The sequence below is a fragment of the Triturus cristatus genome, chromosome 6 (assembly GCF_964204655.1).
Source record: "Triturus cristatus chromosome 6, aTriCri1.1, whole genome shotgun sequence".
NCBI classification, from domain to species: domain Eukaryota; kingdom Metazoa; phylum Chordata; class Amphibia; order Caudata; family Salamandridae; genus Triturus; species Triturus cristatus.
Window position 1 is genome coordinate 207,040,004 of NC_140589.1, and position 18,146 is coordinate 207,058,149.

Consider the following 18,146-nt stretch of genomic DNA (forward strand, 5'->3'; position numbering starts at 1 on the left):
TAATATACAAGCTACTGGTTAAGTATTTTAATATTATGTATCAAAACAAATCTAGGCTTTTGTTTTAGTTAAAACTCATAATTCAAGTGAATTCGAACGGAAGGCTAAGTGTTGTATTGATGTCACCAAAACAAAAAACTACATTATTTGTTTGCACTTGACAGTTATCTTTTCATATTGTATTGTTTGGTTTGCTTTAGCAGAGATGAAAAACATGTTTTTTAGTTAAAATATATATGTATATGGATGCAGTGATCAAGGCGGTTGTGCCGCCGAAACGCGTCTGGGTCGAAGTTGGAATAAAATCCTTCTATGCTAATTACTCAGAGTCGGTGCCTGTTTGATGGATGCTGTCAGGATGGTAACACACACACACATATATATATATATCAGCATATTGCATAATATTTAGCGGTTTGTAGTACAACTAATACAAGAAGCACATGTATGTTACTAGGGTTTTGCGTCTGCTTTTTGCAATGTCCAGCCAACACTAGACAGCTAACAGCAGATAAGGTCAGTGCTTACTTTACACTCCTAGGTAGAATATACAGTGGGTTTCAATAAAAGTGGTAACTTTTTGGGACTCTCTTATTTGCAACAAAAACTAATTTACTGGTCACACAGCAATCTGTCGCAATAATTAATTTCCTAGACTGTTGATTGTGTGAAATCTCCAAGACGTGGTAGACTCAGTCTCTAAGATTAAGGATTTTAATTTATGGTTAGGCATGTACTTCAATAAAACGAAGTGAAGTAGTACAAAGATGCATTTCCGACAGTAATAATAGTTTGCTCTATAGCTGACCCTTCTCTAATAGTCCATGACTGCCCCTAGTTTTCTCCCCCCCCTCCCTGGTTTGATCTTTTATTCGGCAAACACCTGTTACCTTGCACATAACTGCAGTAAAGATAATTATAAATGTCAAGATTGATTTCACCTGACTGAAAACATGTGCTTAATGATATTGTGATCCAATACTGATATGTAACGAAGGAACTAACAAATGCCAATAAAAATAAGTTAAAAAAATATATAAATAAATAAATAAATAATAGTTTGCTCTATGAAGAGAGGGAATTTCACATCATTCCTCCCAAAGTATAGCCATGCTTTACATTAGGAGCAAAAGCTATGCAAACAGATCCCACACTTTCTGCGTCGAGAAGACATCAGTTTTCCTAAAATTACTTTACTGCACACTTTGCCTATATGTACATAGGCACAAATGGCCAGTTGTAACAACTTTTCAGAGCACGTCTCTTATATCACGGTCGGAGTTTGACTGAGCTAAGCTTCATTAGCAGATATTCATAATTGTGGAAGCATTCATTTATTCAACAGTATAGACAAAGTTTTAAATGCCATACAGTCTTTTGCGATTGTTCCCTGCAAACAACTTAGAATGTCACAACCAGCATTTGCAGTTGTGCTCAACAGATGTTTTATCCCTTGAGAACATGAACGAAATAACCACATGCTGGTTTGAACAAGGTGAAATGGAGTTTATATAATTTACTGCCATTAGCTACAAAGGTAAAATTTACAGCGGTCCTTGAAACAGGTGGACGTCTTAACTTGGAACTAATGACTTTGAGGCAGATTTACAAATGTACCTCATGACCTTGAGTCAAGATCACAAATGTTTTGGCCTGCATAGGTTCCATTTAGGTGAGAAAAGATTAACCTTACATTCATAGTGATATTTACTGAATTTTACACACACAAATTGCTTTTCAGGGGTGCCTTAATCTACCAGTTTCAGTTTATTTTATTTGTTTTGGTACTCTACTGAGGACCACAAATTTTATACGATGAAATTCGGTTACATATACTTTTAGAATTTCATATTAATACAAAGCTAAAAAAGGTTTTAAAAAATTATAAAAGTTATAACAAACTAGTTCATTAGGAGGAAATTTGCATACTGTGATCAAATCCTTTACGGTGGTGATACGGCAGTTAATGTATATAGGATACAGATGTTTTGTCCTAGCTGCCACTACTTTTGGGTTAGGGCATATGAATAAAAGATGTTCTACATCCTGCTCCCCTCGTGGCAGAAGTTACATAATGAAGATCCGTTTGGGTACCATCTTGATGTTGTGGTTAGCACTGGTAAAATGCTGAGCCTTAACAGGATAATTGATCTCCTTGCTCCGTGCGAGAGATTGAAGTATATGTATTGTTGCACTTGCTTAGGTGCGATTGTTTCCGTGAAACTTTTATACAGAGTCAATTTCGCACAATGTGAAAAATCAAGATCATAACTGAGTCTGGGGGTGAAACATTTTAAAAAGAGTTTCAATTGTGACGGAGTCCACGTGAGCAACAGGTTAACATTAATCTCAGCTAGTTTAAATACAGTGGACATGTTGCTGAAGAATACTTGTTTCGGAGCGTCACGGTCAGAGGTCTCGATTTTAAGTAGTGAACGAAGAGTTCCAGCCTTTGCGTGCAGCAGAATATATGCCCACCTGATGACGTTTGCGATAGCTCTTGAGTAGGAGCTCGTGATAGAGAATTCGAGGCGAAGAGCTTGCACCGGGGTGGAATGTGATACCTTCAGCATTTTCCTCAGTATCTTCCCTTCTTTTTGGTCCCGGAATGACCACTGTTTTTTTGGAATATATTCCAAAGCAAATGATAAAACTGGAGGTATCTTTGTACTATATACTTTGAGAAGGGATGAAAAATGTTTGTTACCTGAAGCCACGTATAGTCTTTGAAGGGCTCCGGCATGCACCTCGGATTTCCTAGTCAGGTTATTAACCTGTAAATTGTTTTTTAATGTCTTAGTGAAAATCCTACCCAGGTATGTGTATTCCTCTGTCTCTTCTATTGTTCCAGTGCCGAGTCTCCAACAGAATTTGGTGCTTTTCTTTCTTCCTGAGAAGGAGACTATTTTTGTCTTGGTGAGATTCGGCCTTAATCTACCAAAATTGAGAACTTTCCTCTGCCATAAGTTAAGGATCATGGAAGGGAACATACGTGGTCTGAGGGATGAGGCGGAAGATGGGTGAACTTGTAAATGTGATGCACAACAAAGTTATGAGCTGGTGGGTACTGACAAAAATAAAATTTCCACCACACTGAAGACACCTAAATCTCCAAAAAGGTGAGAGTTCGTGTGTAAACAGAGTGTGAAAAAAACCTCAAAGCATCCCAGATTTACAGATAGTGAAGAGATTTCTACACAGAGAAAAATATTTTCATAGTGGGGAAATGATAAAAGTTAGGGATAGCTAATTTTAACCCTATAAAAATGTAGCTGTGTAAGTTTTAGGTATAGACATGCTTTTGCAGATTTTGATGTGCATCATTTTCGGTTTTGTGAAGCAAATAAGGAAGTAAAGTTCACTCAAATTGCAAAAGGTAACAAAAAGGACTTGATTTGAATACTTTAACCGCATGTGTCAGAATGTGGCCCCTAGTTTTCCACAAGGAGCTCTCTTACACTGAAGTTGTACACTGCACAATTACAGCAGATTATCCCAAAAACATCAGAAATATTGCTGTTTTAGCTCTTCTAATTTACACGGCAATGCCAATCACAGCAGGGGACGTGGCTCAGTGAAATCTGCATAGTGGATCACTTCTTGGTTTATTAAAAAAACTAAATCCGCGCTTCAGAAAACGGTGCCTTCAGCGCACTGTGCGGGGGGCAGGTTTCTGCCCCGAAATCCGCCGCGCAGGTGGATCGGACGCCTCGTCGCCGCTGCTGCAGTTATGAGCGAGGGAAGTGGTTTCGAGGGAAGGGAAGCACACACTGGGAACGCCAGAGCGCAGTTCAGTAATTTACTTTTAAAGAAATACACAGCTGGAGCACACTTTATTGGCAGCAGTTGGGTTGTAACTCACACTGGTGCGTGCGTTAGTGAGCAGGGTGTAAATCACTCCTGCAGTGAGCAGAGAGTCGATCCTGACCATCGAACATGCAGACTGCATCCAAGGGTCCTAGCCCGAGACCCGCTCCATTACAGCCCACCTCTTAAAGAGTGTATACTTTGAATGCAATCAAGTTCTCCTAAGATCTATGGTACTCACATGTACAGCAGTCACTGGCGCGTGAGCCGCAGAACTCCTAACCCGGAGCGGAGCGCCAACATAACTTTGTTTTCATGAGTTAACTGAGGCCATAACTCACACATGCCAGAAATTAAAGTACAAATGAGCGTTTCCTAAACGTCTTATTTATTGAAGGCTGCGGCAGCCCCGAAAAGAAATCCCACTGAGAAGGGGCCATGCGAGCCTGAATGTGTTCATTAATCCAGCCAGGCGGCCCGGCTCTGAAGGGGCAGCATATAAAATCTGCTTAACCTCAGGTTTTCGGGTGCAGGCAGCGCCACGGCTGCCTGGGCTTTACATCCCATAGGCAGGGGGCTGCCGAGAGCCACCTGCACGAGATCCCCCGCAAGTCTCTGATAGGTACATCAAGAATAAAATCAATCACAATAATAAAATGACCTTCAATCGATCAAACCACAAATTAGCGTAAAATGCTTGCAGCTATACAACAGCGCTGGAGCATGGAAAACTGCGTTCAACTGTTTGCGCCAGTCTATGTGGCCACCGCTAGCGTAAACCCTGGAGCAACGTGCATCGAACAAGATTCAAGACTAAAAGGGAAGTATTGAACTGTTGCTGGTGACTCAACGACAACACTGTCAGTTGTCACTGCGCTCTTAAAACTAAATCAAATTGTATTCCCAAGGATTACATTGAGCTTTAACATTTGCCAACAAATCTAAATAGAATTTCAACACAGTGATTGGAAAATTGTCTGCGATGGGCGGATTGTAGTCTTGTGTCCACATTGCTGAGTGCACGATAAAGAGACAGGGAAATCCGCCCCAGTGAAGGGGCTATTGCATTTGTCAGGGACAAACAAGGCAGAAAAGAAGGATTACACAAAGCAGGCTCGCTCAACCCATAAAAATGGATCAATAGGATAATTGTAATGCCTACTTGTGGCATTGCCCTAATGTAGCAATGCTACATCTGCCGCTGTGGATGGCAGAAGGTGCAGGGGCTGCAGGAAGCCCCGCATGTTGCCACCAGCTCCACATTTACCTCCACATTTACCATCATCCTACTGGTCCTGTTAAATGTGGTGGGCATCCATCATCTCACAAAGCATCAGAAGCAGCAAGCATGAAGCCAATCTGCGTAGTCCTTGACCCATGACAAAGGTCTCCACCAGCAGCTCTGGGTCTAATGCAGTGTGTCCAGCAGGGGTGCAGCAGCCCAGAATTTAGCATCCTGAGCAACTACTGCTTGTTACAGGAGTGAAGCAGCAGCTCTCTATTTTTTCCCCAACTAAAGACACTACCTTTGTCTCATGATAGCTAGTTTCTCGTCTGTGAAAAGGATAATGCCTTGCACTAGGCTACGGAAATCCATTCAGCACTTTAATAACAAATTACAAATGACTAAAATCGTACTGTGCACTTGGCGGGATCTGTCTATGTAAAGACATCACTTGTGTGTAAATTCAGGAAGCCCAAAACGTTCTCTTCTAAAAACGTACAGCTCAAATTCAAGAATGTCAGACCAAAGCTAGAGAGTGACAATCTGTCCCAAAAATGGATGCTGACGCGTTGGAATGGATGTGCCTGAAAACTTGCTATAGAGCAAAAGAACAAGGGTCTTCTTAAATTTGAAGGGATGGGGTGGGGGTGCAATGTTAAAAACACGTTTTTAGTCAAAGATACAGTTCTCTGGAACACGTTGTTTCCAAAAAGTGTCTAAAGCAGATCAGTCGAGGGTTAACATTAAATGATGTAGGTTTATGGGTCAGAACCAATACTATGTATCAACTTTAAAGGAGGAGGAACAAAGATCTTGCTAAAATGCAAGGTAAGTCATGCATTCTAGTTTAGGAAAGGGAGAAAGTAATTTACTTTAAATGAAATATCTTGCTAAAATGCAAGGTAAGTCATGCATTCTAGTTTAGGAAAGGGAGAAAGTAATTTACTTTAAATGGTAAACATCTGTAATTGGTCAACCATCCAGAGCTGTTAAGCTCAAGCGAACAATTTTCTCTGCTATACATCTGGAGAGTGTCTAGTAAGCAGACATATTTTCATGTACAATTGCAACTGGCATCATTAAGATTAAAAAAACACCTACAGGAACTACTTTACACTATAAAAAGTTTGTACATACCATACAAGTTCAGCTGCGAGTGCAACTATACCAATGTCCATTTTTAAATATTTACAATATCAATATCAAGGGGCATTTTCCAGTACTTATATCATATTGTCACATTGCTCCCTACTTAATAAAATCATGAACTACATATAGATGCTTGTGCCAAAAACAGTTAAAAAATTTACTGAAAGGGGCCTGTTGCTGCACCGAGGTTCTAAGCATTAACTGGAGTAAGTATGTTAGCACCAATGCGGGACACTACATTTCTCGTGTGATTAGCATCATTTCAAAGAGTAGTTGAGATGCTGCATTTATAATGTTGCAAATTAGAAGTGTTGGAAAACTTTATTCCAAAGTAGTCCTATCCTATGATCAGAGCCACTGGAATTATGTAATTGTGTGGCTGCAGTGTTTTTTGCATAATTATGGGTTTGGTACATAATCCATCAGGTGCTACATAATCCATCAGGTGCTGCATAATCTGAAGTTTTCAACAAAAAGCTTGTTTCTAGCTCAAACGGTTTAAAAGTTACTCAAAACGCAGCAACACGTTGATGTGCAAAGGTTGACGGGACAATATTCGGTTGCTGACTTCTAAATTTGGGTATTAAACTGGTACTAATTAGGTGCAACTTATGCCCTGTTTTAACAAGTACAAAAAATGAGAAACTAATGAAGTAATACTATCACAAAATGTGCCGCATTAAAATGCATAATTTGCCTTTTCTTGCTGCATAATTTAGTCAGCCCTGCCACATAATTTGCACCTCTCCTGCCACATAATTTCAGCGGCCATGATCATGATCCTATCCGTTAATGAGCCAAGTGAACGTGCAAGGAACATCTGAAGGATGAGGCACAACTTTAGACCATGTAGGTATACAGACAGTCAACAAATGCTTATTAAGATAGAAAGCCTTAGAAATGGAATAAGATATTGCTGCCTTTACATCATGAACATATTGCCTACTTAAAGTGCCAAAGGACACCTCTTTGTTCAAACAAAAGAAGGGATTATTTTGAAATAACTGGCACGAGATCAAGTGAATATTACAAAGTTTATGATGTTCATTATTTCCCCTCTTCCTTCAAAAAAATAAATAATAAAGAAATAAAGAAAGAAACTTGCCCTAAGTGGAGAGCAAAATATCCAAGCTCCAGGGAGCGATAGGGTTAAAAATTCAGCAGCCCTCTCTTTTCCTCAAGCAACTCTCCCCACCGTAAATTCTTTCTGCTAGGGACATTTCTATAATCATTTTGATAAATATTTATAAGACTGACACATTGGAGAGAATTTAATTGGCAACTAAGAGGAGGGAATGGAATAAAGGTTTGCTGTACGGCAAGTAAGAAATACAATATCTTCTGAGTGATATAATCAGAGTGAACAAGAAAATCGCTTCTACCCCCCTCTCAGGGCGTGTGGGATAGTTTCAAAAAGATGTTTCTAATTTTGTTTCAAATGCAAAGGAGTGAATGGAGACTAGTAACCTACTCTGTCTGTGCATGCTATTCCTTATTACACATGGCATTTTGTAATTTATTTCAAAGCTTCCATTAGGAGGCAGGGAAAATGTTTGAGTTAACCCCACTCTGCCCAGGCCCAGTGGTCGCGCGCCGCGAGGGATGCCATGGTGGCGCGCGCGCGCGGGGTGCCACTGGTAATGATACCTCTCAGCCGCCGCTCCGGAGAGCTGCTAACCGGGAGGGGAGGAGGCGCAGACCGTGAAACGCTTTCCAAAAACTGGGGGAGAAGGTCTCTGGTAAACAGAAAGCGTTAACCGGATCAACCCTTCATGGAAGTGGCGGACGGAGCGGGCTCCGAGGCCAACCGGCACCCCCTGCGCTCTGAACTTCATTATTAACAACAGAAGAGGGAATCCGCGCGCCAAGTAATTATAAGCTGCGCTTGACTGACGCTTTGTAGAAGGCTGAAGAAGACGGGTGAATCACTACACTTCATTTTCATTACAGAAAAAAACTGCCAAACTAGTCGCGAGGTGGGTAAGCTACAGTAGACAGACATGATTTAAGGCTTGCAGAAGGATTCCCCGGGCCAGCACTTCTGTGACAGCCAATTAAAGAGTCCAGCCCAGCCCGGCGCGCGGGCTGCTCGCTAGCAGACCTTGGTGAAAAGGTAATGTTTCTTACAATGAGTTACAGATTCTCGAGAACAGGAAGGCGCAGAGAAAAAGGAAAACAGAAGGACTCCAACCACCCAACAAATACAAAGCAGACCCCGGGCCGTGATACCATCCAGAGATGTAAATGACTATAAATCATCGCCGTCGTCCAGAGGTTCTCAGAGCCACTCGAGGAGGGCTTTGCAGAATGCTACACTGGGTTAACAGGAGGAGGAAGCTGGGATGCTGAGCTGAGGCAAGATCAGTTCTGCTCTCCATATGCGTCGGCAGCACGGGGGACGGGGATCAGCAGCATTTGTAGTCTCTCCAAATCCTCATGACTCAGAAAAATTAAAAAGCTATATCCTTTTGGATGCCAGGAAAAGGCCTTACCACGGGCCTTTTGTCAGAAAAAAAAGCTCCAGCGAAAAGGCAGTCCCACTCTCAGAGCTGTGATGTCACCAACCACATGATTAGGTCCCTCCAGTAACAGTGGCTGGCCGAAAAAAAAGGAGTTTTAAAGGTTTTGCTTTTTTGGATTGTGTAAAGGCTGCATTCGCCTCACAAACAACCACAGAACCACAAGTGCGGTGCACACTTTCTCCAGGAGGACAGCAGCAAACCTCTGTTTCTTAAATGGTTAATCTCCGCTGGTCACTACCAGCCACCAAGACCGACACAGCCAGTAAGTGCTCCTTAACCACAGTCTAGGCAGTAATAGTGCCTTGACTGTTTCGCGCGCTCTTTCGGTTGTGTTGCTGCTTTGCCCATTGCATGCTTCCAGCACTATTCATTCGTTGGACCGTAAAAAGTATAATCGTGTAGTAGAACCCCACCGCCATCAAGTCGCGACTCTAAAACTGGGCATGCTCTATGCTTTCAGATTAAGGATTACAGGGGTGTCTACACCGTAAGGTGCGTGACCTGTCCAAGGAAGGCGGCCAAAGAGCAAGGGTTATGGCATCCAACAGCCTCTTCAGTTCAGTGGCACCTTGTCAGCAAAACTTCTTTTGGGGTAAGTTCAACATTTTTTTAAATCAGTTTCCAAAAAATGTCTTGCTAGTGTCAAGAGAAATCAACTCTGCCATGTGGAATGTTCCATTTCTCAAATGTCATGAATTTGGCTATTATAAGGCAAAATTACTATGTAGTGCAGAAACGGATCCACTAACAACTTTTCCCAAAATTTCGCAATGAAAACGTTTTATGTAAACTTTGCAACTGTCAAGAGGGGTGCCAGCCAGCTGCCGCTGACAGCAGGTACCGGAGATTAAATGTGTGATGTTGTTCTCAATTAAGAAGGTGTGAGGTTAGCAACTGTCTGCTTTGTGAAAACTACAGTTCAAAGCGAAGTCTCACATTAACTCAATGTACGGAGCTCTATAAAATCACCATGAGGAAATGTGATTTGTTGGCTGGAGTGACTATGATTTTTATACACTTTAACAAGATTATTTCAGGGAACATGAAACATGTAAAGAGGCACTATGTTCTAGAGGGACACGGTGCAGGGCACCTGGTTTACTGGATACTGAAGATCCAGGATATCCAAGTTCTAAATCCTGGTTCCCCTACTTGACCACATTGCATGATCCTGGGCAAATCCCTTCATCACTGCTTGTCTTAGTTCACTCATCTGGAAAAATTGGAAGCCCACTGAATGGACTAAAGTCTGGTTAGTAGATGCTATTTGAAATAACAGACCATTTATAATTTAAGAGTTAACATTATTGTTATGTAGATTGTGAAGATGGGTGTTAAAGACATTCCTATCTTAACCGGCTCACATTTTACATGAGAAGCTTGGCTATTGCATTTCAATTTGCACCTTTAGTAAACAGTACTATACCCAGGAATGTTAAGCCACGCGTTCTTAGATTACACATTTTACACAATGAACTATGTGGTGAAAGTCTTTTAAATAATAAACCTAAGCATGAGAAAAAATAGCCCCAAAGAAAACATTGGATACAAATACATTGCCTGAGTAATGTTAGTTTATAAGATTTCAGACCTAAATGTTAACTTGTTAAAAGTTTACAAAATTAATGAAGCGCATTAAAATGTATTGATTATGAAAAATTTGTAAGGGACTGGAAACCTGCAAGACGTACAAGGAACTTAGCATAGCTATTAGAAAATCTTTACATCTGAAAACTCATTGACTTTTGTTTGTCATAACTTTAATGTCAACAAGCATATAAACCTATAGGAAAAGGCGTACTGAGCATTGAATACACTGCTAGCATGGAGATTTTAAACACTCAAAATATCGTTTAGAAGGCAAAAATGTAGTAAGATTTCCTTATTTTTTGTTATCATGAAACCTGGATGACATGCCTCTGTCCTATCAAATGCCCAGGCACCTGTGAATGAAAATGCTCTATCAAAGGTAAAGGAGGTAGGAGCACCTTGACACTAAGTAGCTCAAATGACACTGAAACACTTACAGAATTTTTCTAATTTCCTCCTCCATTTAGAACACTGCTCCTCCCGTCGCTCACGGTATCCCCTTTTAACACTCTAAAAGATTTGCTAGAGTGGCTTCCTGCAGAGGTGCTCCGCTTGAGCTTGAACCCAAAGATGGACCTGAGTACTGTCTTCTGAAACCCTCCGCCCCTCGCTTATGTTTCCATTGGCTGCCTCTCCACAGAGCAGTGATTAGATCAGGAAGTTTGAGACTAAGAGAGTTCAATTTCTTGGCGCTATCATCCTTTAAGAAAAGAGGTAGTCAATAAACAAAAGAGATGGCCTTCTTCAAACGAGAACTTCTGGCCAGTGGTGGCATAGAACGTTACTCAACAGACGTGCAGAGACCAAAAGGAACCTCATTTTTATAAGCTCAGTAGCATTTCTGCTGAATCTGCTGCATAAAAGGAGCGCGTCGAAGGTGCTGGCAGACCACGCCATTCCAGTGTTTACAACAGGAAATACAGTTTACATGTATAGGGGCTTTTCTTTCACTCCAACTTCCAAAAGAGATTAGATGGATTCCAGTTGGCTACAACTATCATAACATGCAGGGACAGAAGTTTAATTCACGTATTCTGGGTCAGTGAAAAGTGCTGGTAATTTATGAAGAACACACACTGCAACTCAAAGCCGACAGCAATGAATGAACTATTTTGGCCACACACACACGACGAAAAGTATCGGCCGCCCATAGAGAGCTATTTCTGAGATGAAATGGCATTCCAGGCTCCCTTACTTTTGGCTCCTGCAAGATTTTAACTTTGCTCCGTAAAATCTGTATTCATTTCTTTAATAAAATGCTTGGCCAGTCACAGGTCTGACAAATGATTTTAGCCATGCAGGAGATAAGTGGTAAATGTCCCAAAAATACAATGGGATTTGGAGAAAAAGGTTCAAACCCTTTAAGCCACCTTTCACCTATATAATATATTCATGTTTCTCATTCTTTGAAGTCATGTGCATTTGACAATATCTCCAACACTGTCTTCTAGATATTATTTCTTAAATTTCCAAATGAATAAGTTAAGTATACTTAAAAAACAATAATAAGACCAACCTTTGTCTGACAGTTACCCAGTTTGGTGTTCGCCAAAAATCCCATAATTTGTAGTAGGAAACGGGAGTTAGGGAAGAGAACTCCAGGTTCTGACACTGACTTGCATCTCTCCCAGACCGTGTCCTGGGACAGGTTACCGAAGAATAGCAGTAAACCAACCCTGGTCTGTTTTACACGCAAACCCCCATACAAAGGTGTGCAGTCTTATGATTTAGCCTATGTCCTGCCACACCCTAGAGGTGCTATATGTAAATCTTACTACCCTATAATCTGCAGAAGGATGCATCTAGGTCAGACATAGTCACAGACCGAACTGAGCCAATTTCCTCCTGTCTGTGGGTGAAATGTAGGGTATTTTGGTAAAGAGATCCAGCAGTTCAGCAGGGTGGTCTTAATTAATTAATTATGATTCTCAGCAGGGTGGTCTTAATTAATGATGATTCATAATGGTCAAAGATAAATGAACGGGTAAGACGGAAAGGCCACATTTTCTACTAGATAATGCAATTTGGCATCTCGTGGTGGTTACACAAATGCAATTAGAAAAAATGAATGCCAACCAGGACCCTATTCTGCATGTATAAGTGAATAATAGGCAGGCTGCAGTGCCTATGCTTTTAATTCCCAGTAAAAGCAGTTAAAGTTGTGGGAGCAAATCTTCACATTCATTGCAATTTTATATGCATGGATATTCCATGCGCACCGGTGCAAGAGAAGTCTTTTTAATAAAAAAAAAAAATACTGGAAAAAGAACACAAAGAACATTTGGGGCGTATGTACAATTATAAAGCCAAAGTAAGGCTCCAGGACGAACAGAATGCTCTAGGTACTTCTCAATAAACTACGTAATACCGGTTCTTAATCTACCTTCTAGGCACAGGCTGACAAACTCAGATGTCCAAGATCACACAATTTCAGTCTCAAGGGAAGCTGAGGGTTAATCCCATGTGTTCTACTTCCAAAATCAACAACTTAGCCACAAGAGTAGACCTTATTATGTTTAGACTGAGAAAAAAGAAAAAAATATGCAATATGTACCGCTACCCCAGTACTCATGACCATAACAATGCTCACAGAAACCTACAGTGCTTTGGTAAGTATGAGCAGTAATAAAATACATGTTATTACATTGCACAAATAGATCATAGTAAATGCTGCAAGGAAACTAAATACAGATACATTTATTAAGCTCATTTATATGAATCACTGAAGGCCTTACTTGCTTAATTTGGACACACCACTAGAAGAGGGAGGGAGCTTTCCAACCTACAAATGGTCCAGGTTGTTAAAGGAACACTGAAATATCTAATAACTAAATAAATTGCCAAAGAAATGGATAAAGCAGCTAGAGGGAATGATATCTTATAAAGAAGGCAGGAATAATCTTTATTAAATAGGACACTCAAAATGAGGATGTACTGCACTTTTGTGCATTCAGGCTGTGTTAATCAACTGCATCTTTTCTACCGTTCCACAGTGCGACGTATGTGCTTTTAATCTTACCACTGGTGGTCTGAAATATTGTATTGCTATAGTCGCCCCCGAGCCACAAGTTTGCTGCGTCGCTTACAAATATTTCACTAGAGGGTTTCCTCAAAAGAAAAGTTGCGCGCATGTAAGACCGCTGTGATATTTTTGCACTGTGCCTCCTTGTTAAAGCAAGAGGTTAGGGGTTACCTAAATACCTCGACTGTATATACAGAGGGGGGGAAAAGGTAAGTATTCACACGAAAAATCCAAAGGAAACCTATTATTTATTTTTGCATTTCCTATGATTAATGACGCACCGGAGCGCACTTCAAAACTGGCGTAAAAATAGGGTAACACCTCAAATTCCTGCCCAAACTGTACAAACATCAGGCTTCCAGGCCGTTGTAAATAGCAAGCCAGAAATATCTTGTGGGTCTTAACAACCTAACAGTAATGCTACAACAATATCACTAAAAGACCTTGAAGCCCTAACATTAATCTTGTGGTTTCATCTCAAATTTTACTTGCCCTACAAAAATATCCCCCGCCTCACCGATGTCTTTTTCATACATACCCTTGCATTTAGTGAAATCAGGCATCTTATGTTGAAACCCACGAGAATAAAGTGATTAAGGGTAAAATGAATTCTTGCAAATGGCCTTACTTGATCGACACAAATGTATATTATTAATGAAACGCCTGCATAATTTAGACATTAAATACTGTTATCTGCACTTACATTATTCGTAGTAAGCGCAACTTTCAGTTCAATAGAGTTTTCAGATACAGGCCTGCCTTCAATGAACTTTCGGGAATGGCCCGAATTTCATTTAAGACGTAGAAGTAGTCTCCGTCGAACCTTTCAGAAATGCCTCAGTTAGGCGCGTTGGGCTCTACTTGGGTAAAAAACCAAAAGCTGGTATTTACGGTTTGTTTGGTACCACAGTCGAGCTAAACTGGTGCACCGAAGTAGGGAAAATCGGATATTAGTACATTGAAATGTTGGGAGTGTTTATTACAAGTAATACTGGAAAAGTAGAAGTAGTGCACTGTCACTTGCCCGCCGATGCATTATAATAAGCCTCAGAGCCACCCTTCAACTAAGGTATTCTGTAAACGTTGTGTGCTACCTACCCTACAGTACGCTAAATTAGGAGCTATGTGTTTCAAGAGTGCAATGCTTCGCACTTCTAGGTTTGTGCCATATAAATAGCCCAGACAGGTAGCTCAATATCGAATTATTTTACATTTCTTTGAAAACTATCCAACAAGTCTGCAGATGGTCCCGTAAAACTCACACCACACAGTGCTACAATGAACCACAACACTGTACATAGAGTGGATGTCATCACAAACAACCAACAAAGCCATAATAACGGAATACTATGCATTATACAAATACCAGCGACATAACATAAAACCTTAGACTTTTACCGTCTAAATTTCTATGGTTCCAAGAGTTTCCCACATGGCATTGTCCACCAGCTAAATGACCCGACACCATCTTTCCTTACCACAGAACCTCAACACAGGTTTCTGTTTCAACCTGCCAATTACTCCTGACTTTTGAACACTGCTTCGAATGCCCTTCTGGAGAGTTGGAAGTTTGGTAGAAGTAGTGGTCAGGGAAATGGCCAGAAGCTGTGCTCTCAGAATTTCTACTTTTATTTAAGATGAAGTGCCACTGAAAGCTCTAGTATGCTCTCCAACAAAAACAGATTTACCATTCTGCCCTACAATGTGAAGAAATTGTCATTGTTATATAGTATATTGCTAATAAACTTAAGTAGAATCTCTTCTAGGACATACTCACTCACACTTACCCTGGTATAGCAAGTGAGAGGTGCCGCAGTGAAAGCTTTGAGCTTCACACACGGACAGGTTTTCGGATTTTCTATTTATCTACCCTGGGGTTGATCTTTTGTTGCAGGACTACCGACTCCTTCAGCACTTAACGACATTTATAACTCCACATGTAATTCCGCAAAAAAAAATGTTTCAGGTAACTGCTCCCTGCGCCCACTGCTCAAGTGGTCTCATACCCCATTCCATTCTTACTGGTGATTATAACCGTGTATCCGCAATGTTCCCTTGTATATATGGTTTGCTGCCCCAGTGACTGTAAACCTATAAATTTGTCATTCAGTTGTAAAACACCCAACACCTCGGACTATATGAAACATCAATCAAATAAATACATCTCATCTTCTTACATATTTCAGTTCCAACAAGACACAGACTATTTTTTAAGTTGATAAAACAGGCGTCGTCTGATAATTAATAACTTTTGCTTAGTTGCTGAGAGACCACTTTAGTTTCTGCCATGTATGTCGTCAACATTCTCTTATCCATGCCCTGTCACATAGCTGTCCACACAGATGCTTACTGCTGTGGTACGGTTCCATCTGTGCAATATGTCCTCTTTCTGCTTATTCGATTGGGTATGGTAAATGTCTTATAGACTGCATTGTAGAATGCAGGGACAAAAAAGTATGAACCCTATCGAGATCGATTGGCTTATGTTAATATGGAGTACGCCTTTTGGGGCTACTTGCTGAAAGACAAAGGATACCCAAAGTTTCAAGATATGGCCTGGAACAAGGCTGGACAAGTTCTACCCAAGTTATCCCTTTTGACCAAAACTGTGGGATCAGAACTATTCGCTCCATCTGCCTTTAGGAATTTCCCTATCTGCTATCATTGGGGCATTAACTTTAAATCGGTGAAAGGTGGGATGATGTTTTCTTTCCCTGAGGAGGAAGGTGAATTAAATGTGTTCTGCAAGTTACCAAAGGCGGTCTGACACCTGAGGAAGATACTCATCGTTATTGTAAAAACAGCCTGTTGCATTCAGTGGAGTAAGCGTGGCTCCCAGATGCATGTTCTGTGATCTTGCAAGACCTATCTCAGCCCCAGTGTACTCAAGCAGACACCTGGAGCACTCTCTGAAAGGCCTAGAAGGCACAATAACAGCTGTTGTAAATGCACAACGATTTCTCAAGACAGGACATTCTAGGCAGGACTTAAGCTAAGCCATAAGGACAAGGCTTATAATTCTTACACGTGGCCATAAAACCAACGTACACCTTGTATGGGCCGTTGTGATTGGTTCAGTGAATCAAAGTATGAAATGCTGGCACTGCTTACTCTTTGCCTTCCTTCTAGGCTCAGACAGCGTTAACCAAGGGCTCAAAAGAGACCGGGATATCATGTGTGTATGCCTGCCTGCGTTTCCACATTCTTTCAGGCATTAACAGCTGTTAAGTGCCTTTTCCCATCATTAAACGACCTCTGACGGTCCCATAACTGGGAAAAGAAGTATGCAGTTAACATTACTAGCGACTGCTAACCACTCAAAACTCTTTAAACAGAGAAATAATACTAAAGTATGCCAAAAGTTTAATATCTGTCAATCTGGGGAAGAACAATTTAATAATCCCGTTGGTAACTAACAGGTATAAAAAAGAAAAAGTAATAACTGTTCTTCTATATAGCACAGGCTATAATCTAATCCGTGCGGACTGGCCGGTGTTCAAACCAGTTACTTTCATGTTACATGTAGATATTTGCAGCAAACCCATTTGTCCACTGCACTATCTAACTGGAGGCTCTTCTGTATGGCTAGTTGATATTTTTTTTCTAATTTGTTTGGACAACAGAGACTTGGTATTGTGTTTTTGCATTCGAGGAATTTTGCAGTAATACTAACTGAGGCTGAATGAAGTACATTATTTCGTAGCATTGTAGCAAAGCAATTTTACTTATTGCCCACAAATGCAACTTTTTATTCATTACTACTGCTAATCACTCACTATCCAGTTGAATGTTTTGCTGGCCGAGCAGATAAAAAAATATAAAAAAAATATTTTAGCAAATGCAAGCTGCCAAAAAAACCAGCTTAAAAATATGCCAATGTATTCCTAGAAATTCCAACACTTCAATATTACATTCACATTAAAATCAGCTCCCCCACGACTGCTTTTGCTTACCTTAAAAAGGATTAGTTAAAACTTTAGTATGACATTTATAAATTCTGGTTAAGAATTGAGGCCCCACCTAGGTGTGATGGAGGTTTGTTTATCACACTCTATGGACGAACATCATCCCCGTGCTTTATGTTCCATTTGAATTCCACAAGGGCTAAAATGGAAGTACACCCTGCACAGCCATTTGCTAGCTACATGGAAGGGGAAAGGGCTAATAGATAACAATCCCCCAGCCCGGTCAGAAAATGAGGGCTCTCAAATATGAGCCCCAAAGTTCTAGTTGCTGTACCACACACTATCCCCTCACTCAGAATTGAGGGATAAAACGAGCCAAAGGCACCTGGCAAGCCTGGTGCCAGATCCCACAGAAACATTGTGCAGGTCACTGGGAATGCCCCTCTCGCTCTCCCCTAAGGTGAACAGACAATGTTATAAGACTTCAATTACACCACAAAAAAAATCTTGCAAATATTTAACAAAGTGTGTCCAGGCAAATACAGACTGGCAACCCAGCTAAAGAAAAAAAAACGGTGTGGGTGGCTAAAAAGATCTTAACAAAGAAGGTATGCAACACTCAAGTGTGTCTCATCTATCTGAAAAGAAGCAGCCAAAGGGCCAATTACTGTATGGAGACCCCCACTGCCTCATCCCCTTCTTCGTCTTTGGGGTTGGATGCAGAGGCAATGCACAGTAATGAAATGGATAGTGAGTAAAAAGGCACAGGCAATCGCGACCCAGTGCTCCACAGGCCCTCATGAAGCAATTTCTGAAGGAGCGCTCCCGCCAAGCCTGCAGGAGACCGTAAAGTATGATCCAAGGCTGAAATAGACATCGGAATGTACAACTTTCTTCACTGTCAAATAATTTTTCATACACTTAAT

The 18,146-nt window shown here is 40.8% G+C and overlaps 2 protein-coding genes across 7 annotated transcripts in view; one reads left to right on the forward strand and one right to left on the reverse strand.

The window, feature by feature from the left end:
- SUPT3H (SPT3 homolog, SAGA and STAGA complex component) overlaps positions 1–18,146 on the reverse strand; it is a 2,245,889-nt gene that overhangs the window by 2,165,268 nt on the left and 62,475 nt on the right. The gene's annotated exons all lie outside the window — the stretch shown is intronic.
- The window catches only part of RUNX2 (RUNX family transcription factor 2), a 305,508-nt gene continuing 295,176 nt past the window's right edge, over positions 7,815–18,146 (forward strand). For both annotated transcript variants that reach the window (XM_085610525.1, XM_085610527.1), the window contains exons 1-2: positions 7,815–8,965; positions 9,164–9,295. In XM_085610525.1, coding sequence (XP_085466651.1) covers positions 9,238–9,295 — 58 coding nt within the window. In that variant the 5' untranslated portion in view covers positions 7,815–8,965; positions 9,164–9,237. The remainder of the gene's footprint in view (positions 8,966–9,163; positions 9,296–18,146) is intronic.